General features: G+C 50.0%; 3 protein-coding genes across 3 annotated transcripts; 1 reads left to right on the top strand and 2 right to left on the bottom strand.

The window, feature by feature from the left end:
- Positions 1–300: 300 nt before the first annotated feature.
- Positions 301–6,953, top strand: NDUFA6 (NADH:ubiquinone oxidoreductase subunit A6). The gene is made up of 3 exons (XM_061204444.1): positions 301–478; positions 5,918–6,033; positions 6,748–6,953. The coding sequence occupies exons 1-3, from the start codon at positions 340–342 to the stop codon at positions 6,877–6,879; spliced, it is 387 nt and encodes a 128-aa protein (XP_061060427.1). The 5' UTR covers positions 301–339; the 3' UTR covers positions 6,880–6,953.
- A 1,510-nt stretch (positions 6,954–8,463) lies between these two features.
- On the bottom strand, positions 8,464–11,634 carry SMDT1 (single-pass membrane protein with aspartate rich tail 1). The gene is made up of 3 exons (XM_061204445.1): positions 11,388–11,634; positions 9,786–9,926; positions 8,464–8,709 (listed from the first exon to the last, which is right to left on the bottom strand). Exons 1-2 carry the CDS (start codon positions 11,571–11,573, stop codon positions 9,789–9,791), a joined length of 324 nt encoding a protein of 107 aa, XP_061060428.1. The 5' UTR covers positions 11,574–11,634; the 3' UTR covers positions 8,464–8,709; positions 9,786–9,788.
- Positions 11,635–12,019: 385 nt separating this feature from the next.
- Positions 12,020–16,809, bottom strand: PHETA2 (PH domain containing endocytic trafficking adaptor 2). The gene is made up of 3 exons (XM_061205369.1): positions 16,657–16,809; positions 15,156–15,239; positions 12,020–14,344 (listed from the first exon to the last, which is right to left on the bottom strand). Exon 3 carries the CDS (start codon positions 14,337–14,339, stop codon positions 13,551–13,553), a length of 789 nt encoding a protein of 262 aa, XP_061061352.1. The 5' UTR covers positions 14,340–14,344; positions 15,156–15,239; positions 16,657–16,809; the 3' UTR covers positions 12,020–13,550.
- Positions 16,810–17,414: the final 605 nt, after the last annotated feature.

The following is a 17,414-nucleotide window of genomic DNA, read 5'->3' on the forward strand; positions in this document are numbered from 1 at the left end:
TTAGGACGTTCAACGGCCGAGCGTACGATTCCGCAGGTGAGCCTGCGCAGCCTCCACCTGCTTCTCTCACACAGAGGGAGAGAGGAGGGAGAGAGGAGGGAGAGAGAGGGGAGAGAGAGGAGGGAGAGAGGGAGAGAGGGAGGGAGGGAGGGGGAGGGGGAGAGGGAGAGAGGAGAGAGAGGCTTCTCAGCCAATCAGAGAGCCCCATAGGCGTTCTCCCGCCCACCAGTAGTTTAGGGGCGGGACTTTAAGTTTTAGCCAATGAGGAAAAAGATTCGTCCCTCGGCCGGACTTACGGGTTGAAACGGGGTGAAGTCGGGAGGTGGTTTCTTTCGCAAGATGGCGGCGAGCGGCCTCAGCCGGGCTGCAGCTGCGGCCACCACCTCGGTGAAGCCCGTTTTCAGTCGGGACATGAACGAGGCCAAGCGGAGGGTGCGCGAGCTCTACCGCGCCTGGTATCGGGAGGTGCCGAACACTGGTGAGAGGCAGCGGCGCACGCGGGGCCCCGGAGGCAGCCGCCCAAGGTCGCCGCCGTCCCGGCCTCCCATTTTTGCCGGGCCGAGCCGAGGTCACCAACTTGGGCAGAGGTGATTCCGAGCGCTTCAGGGGAGGAGGGTCACACGAACCTTGGTGAGCCTGACCTGGCGGCGGTGGCGCCAGGGTCAGACCAGTCGTGCTCTGCGTCGGAACCGCGCTGCTAGGCGCCCTTGCCCTTTTGTCCCCCGTAATTCTTCCCGAACCCCTGGGAGGGAGAGCAAGGACTGTCAGTGACACACTCACTTTATAGGTGAGGCAGCTGAGGCACCTAGAGGCGAAGTGATCCGCGCAAGGCCCAGAGCCAGCCCCTGGTGGATCTGGAACCCAGAGTCAACTCTAGAGTTCCTGAATGTGTTTACAGACATCCATTAGGTCATATAAACAAAGGGGCGGTGGGATTTGAGCGATCATCTGGTTCCCACATCCCCCACAGAGAAAGAAGCAGAACCGGAGCAGGGAAGTGACTTTCCCAAGGTCATCCAGTAAGACAGTGGTGTCTTTTCCAGTCCCTCCGGGTGAGGTGGCTCCCTCCCCAGTCTCCAAAGTCTTTTTACCTAGTTCCACAGGCCCCTAGTATTCCTTAGGAACTCCTTCCCCTGTCCCCCCAGAACCCCTGTCTTCGCTTAGATGTCAGAGAACCAATCTGTTCTCCCGAAGGATTAAAATAGAAGCTCCCCGGGTTCAGAGACTGTTTTTTCATCTTGGCATCCCCCTCAGCGCTGCCCAGTGTACCTGATGAAAGAAAACTTGGGGAAAATCCCATCGGAACTGTCAAGGGCAGTACAGATGTCAGGGACTGTCGATATTTGGTAATTTTGTTGATTTGATTTAGTGTGTTTCATCGTGTTCTTAAGTGAGCTGGAGCACCGCAGCACCCCTTAGGGCTGCCACTTCCTTGCCTGTCTGTGAGAAGCAGTAGAATGTGGTGGTTACTGGACTTGCCTCCACTTTCCCGTTAGTAGCTGTGTGACCGTGAGCAAGTTGTTTCATCTCACTGTGCCTCAGCTTCCTCATCTGTAAAATGACAATGTGTAGTACCTTCTTCAGAGAGTTGCTCTGTTAAATAGGTTAATGCATCTGAAGTGCTTAGGATAGTGTCTGACACTTACTTAGACACTCATTAAGTGCTGGCTGCCACTGCTGTCTTGTTATTATTGTTACTGTTATGTGTAGGGCTTACTCTCCATGCAGAACCCAGCTCTTTAATGTACGGGAGCTGTGTCTGCTTCACAGTGTCACTTGTCCTCAAGCTGACTTTTTGAGAGGTTGCCCATGACCATAACTTAGACCCACAGGATACAAGGGAGGGAGAAACCGGAGTGATCGCGGGCGGGCGGGTTCAGGGACTACAAACTCACGTGCCTTCAGGGGACAGATGGATAATAGGCGTAGGGGAGAGACAGTAGCTTGGGGGTGTGTGTGTGGAGGGTGTATTCAAATGCAGATGTTTAAAAGCAGGTTTGCCTAGCAGAATACTTCTATGATTGCCCAAGAATGCTTTCTTGTTGCAGGGAGGAGCAGGGGGTGGGGAACAAGACCCAGATGGCAGAAAGAATAGTTGGCAAAGGGTAAAAAAATCAGTGACTGAGTTGAGGCTAGAACCCAGGTATCTAGCTCATTCAAAATCAACACCCTCCAAGACTTTCCCTCAAATACTGTTTGAGAAGATAAGCCCACAGGCAGAAGGGTCCTGAGAAGAGGAGACGGCAGGGGGCTATAGGAGCCTGTAGAGCAGGGGAGGGTGGCGGGGGTCAGTGGGGTGGTACACCCTTATGGGGAGGATCAGCGATCTGCAGCTTGTCGTTTGCTCAGGCCTGTGTGTACACTGGTGTCATGACATCCATCACTGGGGATTCCAGCTGAGGATCCAAACTAAGGACTGGGAATAAGTAAAAGTATTGATAATAACTAACATTCATTGAAATGCATACATATGGCCCAGCACTATGCTAAATGCTTTACATTGCCTCATTTTAGGGTGGGTTCTAATTATTTCCCTGTCTTACAGATGAGAAAACTGAGGCACATAAACTTGTCTCACATCACACCATTAGTAAGTGGAAGAGCCAGACTTCAGACCCTGATTGTCCAACTGTTACACTTGGCTCAGCTTCTGCTGTAGTTTTCCGTGAATCTCACGGGACCCAGTTATGCTGCGCTTGTGGAACAGAGTGCCATTTGCCTGGGTGGTTGCCTCCGCATGCGAGCACAGAACAAAACTGCCTTGGATTCCCTCCTTTGAAGAAATACTACATGCTGCTTGCTGGTTACAACATAACAGGAGACTTTCTATAGAAACTATTCATTTGTTTAATTTCCATTTCATTGGATACCTCTTGTACTAGAGGGTCAGTACTAGATGCCTAGAGAGATATGAAAGTGACTAAAACACAACCCTGCCTTCAAGGGTCTTATGGTCTAGAAAGATAGGCATATATAACCAGATCATTAAAACCCAAAATATAATAGAGGTAGGGGAAGTAAGTGCTGAAATTTTTAATAGTTAACCTGTGTCGATGCTTTACTGTTTATAAGATGTCGTCACTTGATTTTCGCCACATTCCTGTAAAGGAGGTAGGTAAGAGGCTATTGTCTTCCCTATGTTGTAGATGCAGAAATAGACTGAGGAGGCTGCACCCCAGGCAAGGTCCTAGTTCATGATGGTGTGGAGACCTTACCCAGCTCGTTTGACCCCAGCTCCCGTGCTCTTTTTTCATCACACCATGCCGCCTTCCCATCTAAGGATCTCCCGGCGCTTGGTATGAATGCTGCCAAAATGAATTGGAGCAGACGGCTGAGAACCAGATCAGTGTCATCCTTCCTAACCTGTCAGAGCCTCCCTGACTCAGAAGAGCCTTAACAGTAACTTGAGGAAAACACACAGACTATGGAAGTCACCTTCATCCAAAAGGGGCACTTCCATATCTTCTTTTTGTGCCTCTCAGATTTTTTCAAATTGAAATTAAAATATTCAGGATTCAAAGATTAAGCCAGGAGTCTGTGAGTTGAGAAAGAACAGTTGGAAATGACTTACACCAGGGCTTCTCGACAGCGGCATTCGTGCTGGATAATTCTTTGTTGTGGAGACTGTCCTGTGCATTGTGGGATGTTTAGCAACATCCCTGACCTCCACCCAGCGATGCCATTAGCATTCTCCCCGCTAGTTGTGATAATCAAAAATGCCTCCAGATGCTGCCAGATGTCCTGGTGGGCAAAAGTCGTCACTGGTTTGACAACCACTGATTTAGACCAAAGAACAGTTCAGTGGGCTATAGCTTAGGCTGTTCCTGTTTGCCTTCCTGCAGCCTTTCTCACTGGCGGAGGGGGTGTGTTCAGGGGGTTGAGGTGGGAGAAGGATGACTAGGACAAAGCTATGTATTTGCCTCTTTAGAGGCAAGGATTCTTAACCTGGGAAGATGGGCATTCAGGGATCCGTGAACTGACATTGTAGGCAAAACTTTGCATTTGTGCCTGTGAATATTTTCCTGAGGAGAAGATTCATACAGCCAGTGCGCTGGTGTGTGGTTCAGGAGACCTTGTGGAATGGGAGTAGGTGGACACCAGCTCCCCCAGTATGCACAGAGGCACCTTGCTTTTGTCTCCCAAGGTTGGGCAGGATTCTAATATGAAAACGCAGGAAAGGTAAGCACTGATAGCAGGGGAAGATTCCTCATACGCCTTTCCTTAAAAGAGCACAAAATTGTAAATTAAAAAACAATAAGCAGCCTGGATTCTAGGCCCATGTTTGCCAGGGACCAGTAGTCTGACTTAAGGCAAGTCCCCACAGACCTCTAGTGGTAAGATTCTAAATTCCAGGATCCATATTAGTTTGCATTAATTTGTGTCTCTGTCTTCTTATGGTCCCTTTGTTTGCTCTTTTCTAAAATTCCAAATGTGATACTGTGGTGTTTAACAGCTAACTCTCTGTCAGGAAATCTAGATTTATAGTGTTTACCATTTTCAATGATGTAAGTACTCCCACCACGGTTGATTTTGAGCTATCAAAGTGAAGTCAGTGACGGCCGATTTGGGAAGAGATGTGTATAATTGGCTCACCATGGCAGCCTGCTCCGGCACACCACTGGATACTGAGTTCTTTCTCATGTGATCCTCTGTCTTCTCTGTTAACACTTACCTACAAAGCTGGGATGCAGTTTCTCCTATTAGATTTCTGCTATTGCTTATTCTTTGGTTGAATCAGCCCGGCATGATCTCTCCCTCAGCAGAAGCTTTATTTTTCTATTGCCATCACTAAGTTATGAGTATAATTAAAGATTCAAACTTTGTTGTTGATTAATTCAGTCACTAGATAGCCCTCATGGTTTTCAGAGCTGGTTGTGGTAGTTCCATAGACGAGAGTGGACATGTCACAGGAATGGCCACACCACAGGGTATCCTCACCAAATGAGCGCACTGCTCTCCTCAACCACAGTGCTCATTCTAGCCTGTGAGCCGTGGTTATGCTGTCCCCTGAGCCTCGTGTGCCCCTCTCTTCTGTCCTTATTCCACCTACCACACAAGGCCCTGTTCATGTCCTTGCCATCAGCAAATCCACTGAAGGCCAACTGCCAGAGGATGAGAATAAAATCACCTAATTTTCAAAGGACATCTGTATGCCTTGTCAAACTCCCAGGTCGCTGAGTCTGTGCCACTATTTTAGCACCTAATCAGGGATTGCTGAATATTGTGGTTTTAATATTTGCACTCATGGATTTAAGACCTAGAGAGCAGGAGCTACATCTTAAACTTCTCTCTTTCCTCCAGGTAACCTAATACGGTAGTAGTTGTTTGCTGGATTGATGCCTTTCCCTACCTGCACACTCAGCACTCTCCCTCCGCTCTTAAGTGTGCGTGGTGCACAAACCTACACCGTATCACTGTACATTCACTTCAGCCATGTCATCTTTTGTCAGTTGTTCCGTGTAATAATAATGCTAACATTTATTGAGAGCTTAGTCCATGCCAGGCACTGTTCTCTCATAGAATCCTCACCACAGCTCTGTAGTTATATGTGCTGTTGTCGTCCTTATTTCACTCACAAATAAAAACACTCAGGCATAGAGAAGTGAACATGCACAGAATCATGTAGCTGATAAGTGACAGAGCTGGGATTTGAACCCAGGTTGTTCATACTCTTGAGCTGTGCTATACTGCCTCTTCAAATGCAGTGGGCTTGTCTCCCCAAACAAATTTACGCTCTTTGAGAGCAAGTGCCATATCTCACACTTCTTCACATCCTCAAGCACCTAGCTTAAGGTCAGGCTAGTATTTGGTGAATGGAATAGACGGGCAACCTATGTGTTCAATGACTAGCCGTTGACTCAATTTTTTTAAAAACACGTTTTAACCATCTCTACCCTGAATCATGTTTTCTCTTTAGTGCATTTATTCCAGCTAGACATCTCTGTGAAACAGGGACGGGATAAAGTCCGAGAAATGTTTATGAAGAATGCCCACGTCATAGACCCCAGGGTGGTTGATCTTCTGGTCATTAAGGTAACTGACTCTTCCTGACTGATTTAAAAGAGTAGCCAACTTGTCCAGAGCTTTCAGTCTTCTCAGATGAACATTTTATCTCCAAGTTTAAAAGCAACTACTAGGTCAGCAACTGTTACATAGTGTTTCAAAGGAATAGTTCAACTTGGAGGTTCTCACCTGGTTAAATAGATTATAAGACTATTCAAGGGAAAATCCACTGGGGCTTACATTTTAAAACTAAAAACAGAGGAAAGTTTGAACTCTTCTTGAACCTCATCCCTGGAAGTTACTGCTTCACCTGGTTGCCAGTTTTCAGCCGGAAGAGCAGGCCATGGAGTCAGATCCTGGGCCTGATTCTGTCTCTGGTCCATCTCATTAGCATCAGTGGCAACTTCAGCATGGGCCAGTAAATAACACGGAAAGAATGTTAAGCAGGAATGTAAATTAAGCCAGTCAGGTTAGGCAGTCAGGGGGCAGAGGCCTGGTGACCTAAAGTCTCCTCTTGGAACCAGTCAGCCAGAGACTTAAGGAGTATTTGAAAGGTCTCAGAGATTACTTAGTCCAACCACCTCAGTGTCCAGATGTAGAAAGTATGGTCTAGACACAGTATGTTACTTGCCAAAGGTCACTCAGCAAGTCAGTGCCAGAGCAGAGAATCGAGTCCTGGCCTTCAGTGTTGTATTCCTTCCACTCAACCACTCTGACTGAAGACCTCTCCCCTCACTTGTGCAGGGAAAGATGGAACTGGAAGAAACAATTAAAGTGTGGAAGCAGCGGACACACGTTATGCGGTTTTTCCATGAAACAGAAGCACCAAGGCCAAAGGATTTCCTGTCCAAGTTCTATGTTGGGCACGACCCGTGAAATCACTCAATGGAAAAGTGCATGTTGATATTTAAGTATTTTAGAGCACAAATAAACTCAATATATGATGGTCATTTCATGATAGAATTCCATTGGTGAACCAATGAGAAGCTCTACTTCTGCAGTCTCACTTTTTGTCTGAACAAGTTGAACACACCACCTGTTCTTTCCCTTCTCCTGAAGTGTGGTGTTTCTAGTAAATTAGATTCTCTTTTCTCAGAGCCTTGCGTGTTGGTAAACAGGAATGGTGAGGCCATCTGCTCAGAAACTGCCGTTCTGGGTATGATGCTGGATGGCTTTGTTAACTTAGCTGTTTCTACAGCCCCCAGGATTGGATATTTTGCTGTAATGGCACAGATTATCCAACTCCGCCAGCTCTTGCTATCGGAGGAGGATCCGAGCAGCACTAAGAGGCCCCGAAGTAGAGCTGACAAGCTGGGCTGTTTTCCCCTGGGTTCTGAAGAAAATGGCTGCTCAGAGGCCTAACCCCCTATCTGCAACAAGCACTGGTCCTTAAGATGAAATTAACTTCCTTCTCAATCAATCAGGCATCCTGCTAGGGACACAGCTGTTCAATGCACGCACAGAAGTATCCCCTTTGCAAACGGGAGTGTAGCTCTAGCGACGAGAATAAATCTTGACCCAGGTTAAAGACCTGATCTGTTTGCTTTGGATGGTAGTCTTCTCTGTTCCTTCCCTGGACAGTCTAAATGCTGGAGAAAGGGGTTCAATATCTATAGGTACAGTCACCCTGAGGATTCCCAAATTTTTCAGCACCAACAACCCCTTTATTATTATTTTGTTGTTGTTGTTTTTAACATCTTTATTGGAGTATACTTGCTTTACAATGGTGTGTTAGTTTCTGCTTTATAACAAAGTGAATCAGCTATACATACACATATATCTCCATATCTCCTCCCTCTTGCATCTCCCTCCCACCCGCCCTATCATCCCACCCCTCTAGGTGGTCACAAAGCACCGAGCTGATCTCCCTGTGCTATGCGGCTGCTTCCCACTAGCTAGCTATTTTACGTTTGGTAGTGTATATATGTCCATGCCACTCTCTCACTTTGTCCCAGCTTACCCTTCCCCCTCCCCGTATCCTCAAGTCCATTCTCTAGTAGGTCTGTGTCTTTATTCCCATCTTGCCCCTAGGTTCTTCATGACCTTTATTTTGTTTTTTTAGAGTCCATATATATGTGTTAGCATACGGTATTTGTTTTTCTCTTGCCCTTTATTATTTTTTCATCTAAGGAAACCAAGTTTTGAAAGAATTCTAAAAAATGGTATTTCTCAAGGAGTTTTAAACAATCAAAGCTTCTTCTGATTGCATGGGATAACTAGCCAGTGTTACTCAACACAAAAGCTTGAGCCTTTAGTTAGCCTGTGTAGCTGTTGGGCTTTTGTAAATAATGAAAATTGGTCCCAGGTCCCCATGATTACCTTGTGGATCCATAGGGGCCTGGAGGCCCTGGGTTGTAAATCAAAGACCTATTTGTTCAGCTGATTGAGAGAGGACAGCAGGGTGAAGAAACTGCAACTAGAGCCTACTTGTATTGAGAAACTTCAGCCATCACTCAGTCCTACAGAGCTGATGTTTATTATGTTTATTCATAATTTGATTATGCTTAGTGGACAGCACATCTCCAGGAACCTCCCGGAGTCTGGGGATCTGAGCTATGGTCACAGACCATGCAGGAGGCTTCACTGGGGTTGGGAGGCTGAGGGCTTTCCCTGGGCCCATCTGCTGATTGATAGGGAAGGAGGAGAGGCTGCGAGCATCACCATTTCTTAAGTTAGGGCTTTCTCCTTTCTATACTTCTCCATGCCCTGCAAGAAAGGAAAGCAGCAGTGAACTGGGTGACAGAGCCTGCCTCTTACCATGTACTGAAAGAATTCCATAGAGTGGTTCTACCAAACATGGCAGGAGATAGGCAGTTTTGAGTACATTCAATTATTCATTCATATATATACTGAACATTCACCAGAGACCAGGCACTGGGGGCCTAAAGGTATAAAAAGACATGTTCCCTGCAGCAAGAATATGGTCAAGTAGAGTTTAGGGTATATCTTAAGCATATAATACTGACTGTCACAAGAGGTACTGGTCAGTTAGGAGACAGAGCAGTCACTTTCAAATGGAGGAAAGACTTCATCAAAGATAATGAAGAATTGGTGGAAATGAGACAGAGCAGTGAGAAATAATCTTTCAATTGGGAGGAATAATGGGCCACTGGGAGTGGGTAAGAGAGTGAGTAGCTCAAGAGATAGTGAATATTGGGGATAGGTATGTGGTTGGGAATATGGAAGATAAGGCTGGAAGAACAGGTGTGACCAGATCATCGCAAGCCTTAAATGCCAGACTAAAGAGTCAGGAGGGTCCTTGCTTATAACAGTAATGCAGCCAGTCAGCACATACTAGGGCACAGGAAGTCAGCACAAGAAAGCTGAATGGAACTGGCACAGGGGAAGGGTTTGCGAGCAGTGTATGAACCGGGCGGCAGTGCCTGTGTACAGGCTGTGCTGGTGCAGAGCTTGGTAACCAGAGCTCACTGATGAGGGCCTGCAGTTTCTAAATTTCAATGTGGAGCTGGTGAAATGAAGCTGTTTGTGGTGGGTGTGTAAGGCACATTAAATTGTCAAGAATATTTGTGGGTTGAGAAAATTGAGGGTACATAAAAGGGCAAATAGAAAAGGCTGGCTGGGATCCAACCTGGTTGGAAGAGACGCCAGTGCATTTGTAAGTCAATAAGATAGTTTCCTTCATCCAGCATAGAGAAAAGGTGACATAAAAACATTAGTCACCAAGAGAGTCAATGCATTAAAAGTCTGTGCTTCTGCTTCGAGTGTCCAGATTCTGCTACCAGGCTAAACTGCATCACAGTTGCATCAAAAGCAAGTCTTACCTGTTAGTCGTCGTCATCATCATCCTCTGGAACAAAAATATCATGCTCCTCAAGTAGAGCAGCAAAGTTCTTGCTAATTAGCGTCCCGACATAGAGAAAGGGGATCACAATGGAGAACACACGGAGAAGGCCGAAGGACATCTGCAGAGGGTCAAAGTGGTGGCTGTGAGCGCCAGAGCCCACTCTAGTAGGACCACAGAAGGCCTGGCCCTCTCAAGGGCATTCCCTCCTGTGGACCTGAGATCCATCATAAGCAACTTGATTTTAAAGTCCTTGGAAAAGTTCAGAGCAAGAAAAAAAATTACAAGAAGAGATAAAGTGATTTTATGGCCATCAAACTGTACACTGGAAAGAGAAGTACAAGGCACTCTTATGGACATCTAAAAGTTAGGGCACAACCTATTAATTACTTGCAGATACTCATAAACGGGTGAGAAGAGCTGGACTAGGGAATAGAGTTCAGCTCTCCTTGAAGAAACTACTAAATACATGAAAATAGATTACAAAAAAATGAACATGTACAGTGAAGGGATATTCTATACAGTTCTTTAACTGGTTCCCTGGTGCCTGAGACATTTGATTTCACTACATTAAATTTTAGAAATATGTTTTGAAAATTAAGCATGTCTTTATATTAAAAGACTAGCTATTTAAATGGACTGGCGGAGTTTCAGTAAAATTTCAACATTTCCTCTCATATTTTCCTACGGAGTTTCAAAAAAAAGTTTTTTTTTTTTTCTCTTCAGTTGTGCCTCTTTAAGGGCAGCTCTTCCCCAACATGACCGTGCTTCTTGTTGTGAAACAACCCTGAACTCACCTTGTGTGAGCTTGCGTCGGCCAGACTAGCTTTAAAAGAATGTTTTGTAACTCTCACACAGCGCTGGAGTCAAAAAGCAAACTTACTTGGTATAAGGGACTGTTCCTATTTTACTGAGAAAACTCCAAGGGTACTGAGAGCATGTGGTAACACTCAGTGGTGGGAAAAAATAGGATCTGGTGGGAGTTGTACCAGCAGGAAATCTGAATTCCGGAACCTAAGTCAGCTGCTAGCTTTGGACACTGGCTTCACTAGTCTGGCCCCTGATTCTTCATTTGTAAAAACACTGATAGTAATAATTCTCTGCACACCCAATCACATGAATTAAATACTAGGTCAAAACTCGCAAAAAGATAAGGTCTGTCCCACTTACCCTTTATTTACAAAGTCATTCCACATTCGTTTTTCATCCCATCAACTCTATGGTAGAGAGGTTACATGACTTGTCTATACTGGATGCATAAAGCGGAGTCTTGTGGCTCCGGAGAGCCAGGGCACCGCACTCCTCAAGATGAGCTAGTGCAAAGTGCCGTCTTTCTCCGATCTTGCCCCCCATCTTCTTCCGTCTCCACGCACCCTGCTCAACTCCCGGATCTAACCCGACCATTTCCCCCCATTTGTCAAAATTAGCAGCGCATTAGCGCAAAACTTTGTCCTTGATCCGTCTTCCGGTCTAAGGCGGTCGTTCGACTGGCCTTTGCTCCTATCAATCAGCGTGAGCCCGCACACACTCCCCACAATGACTGTCCTCGGCCCCTTCGCCCCGCCTCCAGGCAGACACTCACTTTCACCGGTTTGGGCAAAATGGCGCCGCTGCGAGTAACGATGACTGACCTCGATGGTACCAGACTCCGAACTAAGCCGCCCCGACCGGCGGAGACATCGCCACCTTTCCCCAGGCTCAGCCCGCTCCGGAAAGCCCCAGATCCGACGGGTGCCAACGCCAGCCAGCGAGCCGCTCCGGACGCCATCTCCCAGCCCCCCTCCTAGTCCGGGAACCTGCACCCCACCACCCGGCCCCCGTGCCGCCCTCTGGAAGAACGCCGCCGGAAGCCTCGCGAGGCTTTAGGGATCAGACGAGAGGTCCAGCTCACAGACTTGCGCAGTGCGCTTAGTTCCTATTGCGGCCCGACATGGTTACGTCAGGAGGATGACCCCAAGGGCCGGGTACATCCCTCATTCCTGGACTGGTGGGCGAGGCCACCTGACTGGAGTTGTCCTTGTGAAGCCTTCAGATTTCTGTCATTGTTGCCGCACCCAGGACCGCCAGGGCGTGGCAGAGCAGGGGGTTGTTGAAATGAGAAACCACTTTAATTGAACTTCAAACTATTGTATTTTTTTTTAACAATTTAAAAATACAAATTTATTACTTGTGCTACTTGAATGATTTTAGAATTTTATTTCATGCCAAGGTATATGTTATGTATAGCTAAATGGAAAATATATCTGAAAAGGGGGAAAATGGGGGCTTTCACACAAACTGTCCAGGTGATTGCTAAAGTAAACTTGAGCCAAAATAAGAAATAAAAAAACATAATGTTTTAATCGTATAAAAAGCACTGTAACAATAGGCAAGATAACAAAAAGCCCGTAGTGTCTGTGCATAAAACAAGACGCATCGGGGCTGTGGGGCTCCCATACAGGGCTGGGAAGGTGGCCCCTCTTCTTGGGAAACAGGCCTGGCTTCCTAGGAACTGGTCCAGGACCCTGGACGGCATGTCAGCCTCCTGGACTTAAGAGGCTCTGAGCCGAAGCCTCTAGCTCAGGCTGTCCAAGGCCCCAGTAAGGGAGAGAGGCTAAGAAGGGGGAGACTGTGTATATTGGAGGAGGGGGATGACTGGACCAGGCTCTGCATCTTCCATCCAGCCACTGCCACCACACCCCTAGGCTATCAGGCTGATCTGGCCTCTGGCTCTGTCCAACCAGCCACTTTTCCTCTCAGAACAATCGATAAAGCAAATGCTCGGCGCCATGCTGGTGAGAGTAGGAACAAGAGGATCTTGGCAGGTACACACTGGGTGCCGAGCAAGACTGTGAACGAGTTCCTAGGGGGTTTCAGGATCAGGAACATCTCTCTGGGAGTCCAGCCAAGACAGAAGAGTTTATCACAGGGTGCCAGGAATCCTGTGCCCAAGCTCCTAGAATGCCCAGGACTGAAAACCAAAGTAAGAAACTGGCTTTCCCAGGGAGCCTCACTGCCTCCCCACTTCAGCTTCCTACTTGGCAGCTGAGGACACAGTACAGGAAGGATTTCTGCTGACATATAAAAGCTACTGGCCCTCCTGGGGCAATGACCAAGCACCGTCTGTTGACAGGGCAGCCAGGGAAAGAAGATGGGGCCCTAACACTTTCGGAGCAGGATAAATCCCTCTTGACTGGCTAAGTGCCCTCTCCCTCCAAAGGGTCCTGTCCAAATTGCAGAGTGGGGGTCCCATGCCCAATCTTCTCATCACTCAGGATGAGCCGGGCCCCAGAAACCCCCATAACACAGTAAACCCACTTTTTCTGACAGTATCAGTCCCTCAAGCCAACACTGCAGTCAACTTCTGGTATTTATACAAGATTCCCCATGTTGGAAATTGTGTCTGTAGAATCGTGTGTAGGTGAAAGGCAGAGCGGCCTGTGGTCATGTAATATTCCCCACTTCCTCCATTTCATTAATATCCCCTGAGAGAGGGGCAGAGTCAGGAGACCTAGGTCTGTGGCTGCTGAGCAAGCCACCTCTCCTCTCTGGCCCTCAGGAAATAAAGGGGTTGAAAGTTAATGATTCCTCAGTCCCCTCTAGGCGTAAGGGTGGATTTGGAACCTGGAGCAAGCCTAAAAAGCAGGAAGGGGAGAACTCACATCCAACAGCAACTTCAGAAACCAGTAAACATTAAACTCTTGAAAAAGCACTGGCCCTGGTGTCCTGACCAGCAGGACAAGGGCTGAACCCGAAGGGCCCAGGCTCAGGGCCTATCTTGTTTCTCGCATTCTGGCTGGCTCCCCTGGGCACTCTGCAGCCACGCCCGCCTCAGCTCCATAATCTCCTGGCCATACCAGTCATGTAGAGTAGAGAAGCAGGAGGTCTCCGGGGACACAGGGCTCTGCCTCCTGCCTAGGAGGAGGCTGGCAGGGCCCTGCAACTCCCACTCGGCCAAGCCCCGCCCTGCTGGCCTGCTGCCCCCTTCTTCCACCAAGCCCATAGGGCTGCAATCTCTGGAGAGGGAGTGACCATTCTCCAGGCCAGGAGACCAGTGGTCAGGAGCCTGGGGCTTACAGCGGCTGGGAATGGCCTTCCAGGATGAGTGGCGATGCAGGTCCAGGCTGTGGCGGGCATCACGCAACTGGCTCTCCAGCTCACGCACCACCAGGCGCATGTAGCCAAAGCTTGCCCTGGACAGTGCCTTCACCCAGGCCTCCTGGGCCGCTGGCCCATCTGCCGCGAGCAGGTGTGGGCGCACTCCAGGGGCGTCGAAGCGGATGGCAAAGGCAAACTCTTCAGGCACGGGAGCCTCGGCCAACTCCACTGTGCAGCCCTCCAGCACCACTAGGCTCAGTGGGGCCCGGCCCTCTCGACTCTCAAAGGAGAACAGCAGGTTGCCTTTAAGGACAAACCAGCACCTTCGGCCAGTGCCACTGGGGGTGGGTGGAGTCCCTGCGCCCCCCCAAGTGCGCAGGAAGCCTGCGTGGTCTGCTGGGGAGTCGCTCAGGGCGTAGTGGGCCACACTCCTCTCGTTCAGCTTCATGGCTCCCATAAGAACTGTGAGGTGAGAGAGGTGGAGACAGATCAGAGAGGGAGGCAGCCCTTGTGCCCCTGTGGGAAAAAGAGCACTGGCTCTGGAAAGACCTGGGCCCCAGGCCTGTGGGCTCTTCTCACTTGCTGTGCCCTGAGGCTCTCAGTGTCTTCCTCTGTGAAATGGGCTAGTCTCCCCTGCCTTTTCTCCCAAAGCGCTGTTGTGAGGATCATGCAAAAAACTGGACATCAGAGGACTCAGAGAAAAGGATAATGCGATTGTATCAGACCAGGAGGTATGGCAGGGCTTTGACACAGCTGTTTAAAACCCAAAGGAAAAGTCATCAGCTGAGCTGAAATGGACCCCAAACTCATAAAAACCATCGTGCTTAAACCATCCCCTAATCTGAGGGCCCCTTAGCTCCAACCCTGAAGCCAAACATCCAGGGTTTCTGTGACCCCGGTGGACCCCTGCTGGCCTTTCATTTGTTAATGGCACAGCTGTCCTTTAGTAGCCTTCAGGGTCAGATAGGGCTGGGGTGCGGCAGGCCTGCCTCATTCCTCCATCAGTGTGGGTTCGGACAGGGACCTGCTCAGTAAATAAGAGCGAAGTACAAACACAGGGCATGGTTGAGTAGGATCAACCTCAACCAATGAACGCTGGTGCCCCATAGGTCACAAGTGGCATCTCATCCAACTGTCCTCCTGACTCACAGAAAACTGAGGTCAGGACAGTGAAGGTGAACTGCCCACGGTCACATGGCCAGTGAGAAGCGGAGCTTGGTCTCCTGATTCCCTCACACCCTTTGGGGGCAAGTCTTGGCAATGACCCACTTACCAGCAGAGCTCACTGGGCAGGGGCAGGGGCCTCTCTTGTCTGGTCACACAGCTCAGCCCTTTGACCACGTGGTTTCCGGGGCACCTGCAAAAGAATTCTCAAACCCAGTCAACCCATCCTAAAGGATAAAAGCTCCTACTCAGGCTTTGGGGCCAAATGAAACCACCACCTCCTCCAGGAAGCTTTCCCTGACCCCTGATAATCGCCCCCCCCCGCCCCACCACCACCATCACTGGACCACCCAGGCCCTGCACTTATGAGCAATTTAAGGAGCTGAGTCCCATTGTCCTGATCATCACTCTTCAGACCTCATTGCCCTGCCCTCTAATGCTAGGTCAGAGTTAAATGCCCTCATAGCTTCTTGCTTTTCCCTTCTAGCACTTGTCACAGTTTATTTGTGGTCTTTAAGTAACCTAATCTGAGAGGCCTGTCCTGATCACCAAGGTGGTCTGATCTAAGGTGACCCAACCAGCACCCCCTCACTTCTGTTTTCATTTCCTTCATCCCGCAATGATCTCCTTTGTGTTTACACCGCTGTCCCCAGCCCCAGAATGTCTAGGGCAGGACTGGGCTTGGCTCCCAGTGGAACCCCCAATATCCAGCCCCTTGCAGGGCTTGGGAAGGCCCTCTGAAAGGATTTGTTAAAATAACTGTGACTACAACAGTGGACAAAATAAAGTCCCTCCCTCCTGGAGCCTACATTTCAACGGGGGAGACACGCTGTAAAAAAAAAAGACAAAAATAAATAATAATTAGTGAATTTTAAAATTAATTAAATAATAACGTAAGGACCGACGGTCTTGACAAGGGCTATGGAGTGAAGCAAGCAGGGTCCTGAGATGGGGAGGGGCCATTCTCCGATGGTGGTCGAGGAGAAGGAGGGGGAGAACACAGATGTTTCCTCGAGGAGTGGCCTCAGCTCCGGGGCGCGGAGAGGGGATCCGGAGCCCACCGAACTGTCTCCGCACCCCCTCACAGGGACAGGCGTCTTCTCCCAGCCACCTCCCCGCTCCGGGGATGCGAGGCCCGGACTTCAACACCGGCGGGAAGCCGGTGCACCGCGTTTTTCTGAATTCTTTTGTTAGAGGAGCGGCGGGCTGGGGCGTGGGACTCACTGGCCGGTGGCCACCGCCGTGAGCCCCTAACCCGCTATCGCCCTGAAACAGAGCGGCCTCACCAGGAACTCCTCGGCGAGCGCCGCAGACTCCGGGTGCGGCTGCCGCCTCGGTTTCCCTATCGCGCACGGAGCTGTCCCGCCACGTCCCCGCGGGCCACGCCCCCCCGGAGGCCGCCTCCTCCCGAGCCCGCCGGGCCCGCTCTCACCTCCGCGCCCCCGAAGCCCAGGAGGGCGACCCGCGGGGTGGGCTGCGGCCGCGGCCAGGGGCGATTCCGGCTCGGGACCCCACGCCTCCGCCCGCGCCGCTAACTTGGCCACGGGAGCGAAAGACCCCGCTTGGGCGGCTCGAGTTACCGCCCCCGCCCCTCCCCGCCCACGACTCACTAGGCCTCGCGATCCGCGAAGCCGCCCCGCGATCCATGCCCGAGGGAAACTGAGGCCCGACAGGCCGTGACCCGCCTGAGCCACAGTGCTGGTCAGTGGCGGGCGGCCTCGAACGCAGAGTCCCACCTCAGGCCGTCCGGGGCCCTCGGACCCAGTCCACCTCCCAGAGAACTCGGAGACCTTCCCTTCCCTCCTCCAGTCCCCCTCTCCCCGCCCGGCCCACTTCTCCCGCAGAGCCAAGCCTGGGACGGCCTCGGCCCAGACGCCTCCTCTGGGCGGGCTCCTATCCAGCCCGCGAGGCCCGGCCCAGCTTCCCAGCCACCCAACCCGGCCCCTGGAGTCGCCCGGACCTCTGCTTCTGGGGATTATCCATTTCTGCTTCCGCCACTCCCGCCGGCCTGAAACGCAACTTCAGCGGCCAGACTCTGCCTGGAGTCAGTCGACAGCTAGGCCTGCGGTGAAGGTTTCAGGAGTGCACAACCAAACGCAGGAGGCTAGGGTTTCCCAACAGCCCTGGAAACCGGTGAGCTCAGAACATCTGCCCATGAATTTGCTGGTTCCCACGTCAGAGTTCTGCCCTTGCAGTTCCTGCAGCCTAGAATGCTCTTCCTTCTCAACCCTACCCCTCGGCTCTAACTCCTCAGGGCTCCTTCACATCATTTAGGTCTCAGCTCAAATGTCCCCTCCCTGGCCATGAGAAAGTAGCCTACCTGCAGGTCTCTGTCACATCCCTGGGTTGTATTTTCATTATAGCACTA

Source organism: Eubalaena glacialis, chromosome 11 (genome assembly GCF_028564815.1).
Source record: "Eubalaena glacialis isolate mEubGla1 chromosome 11, mEubGla1.1.hap2.+ XY, whole genome shotgun sequence".
In the NCBI taxonomy this organism is placed as follows: Eukaryota; Metazoa; Chordata; class Mammalia; order Artiodactyla; family Balaenidae; genus Eubalaena; species Eubalaena glacialis.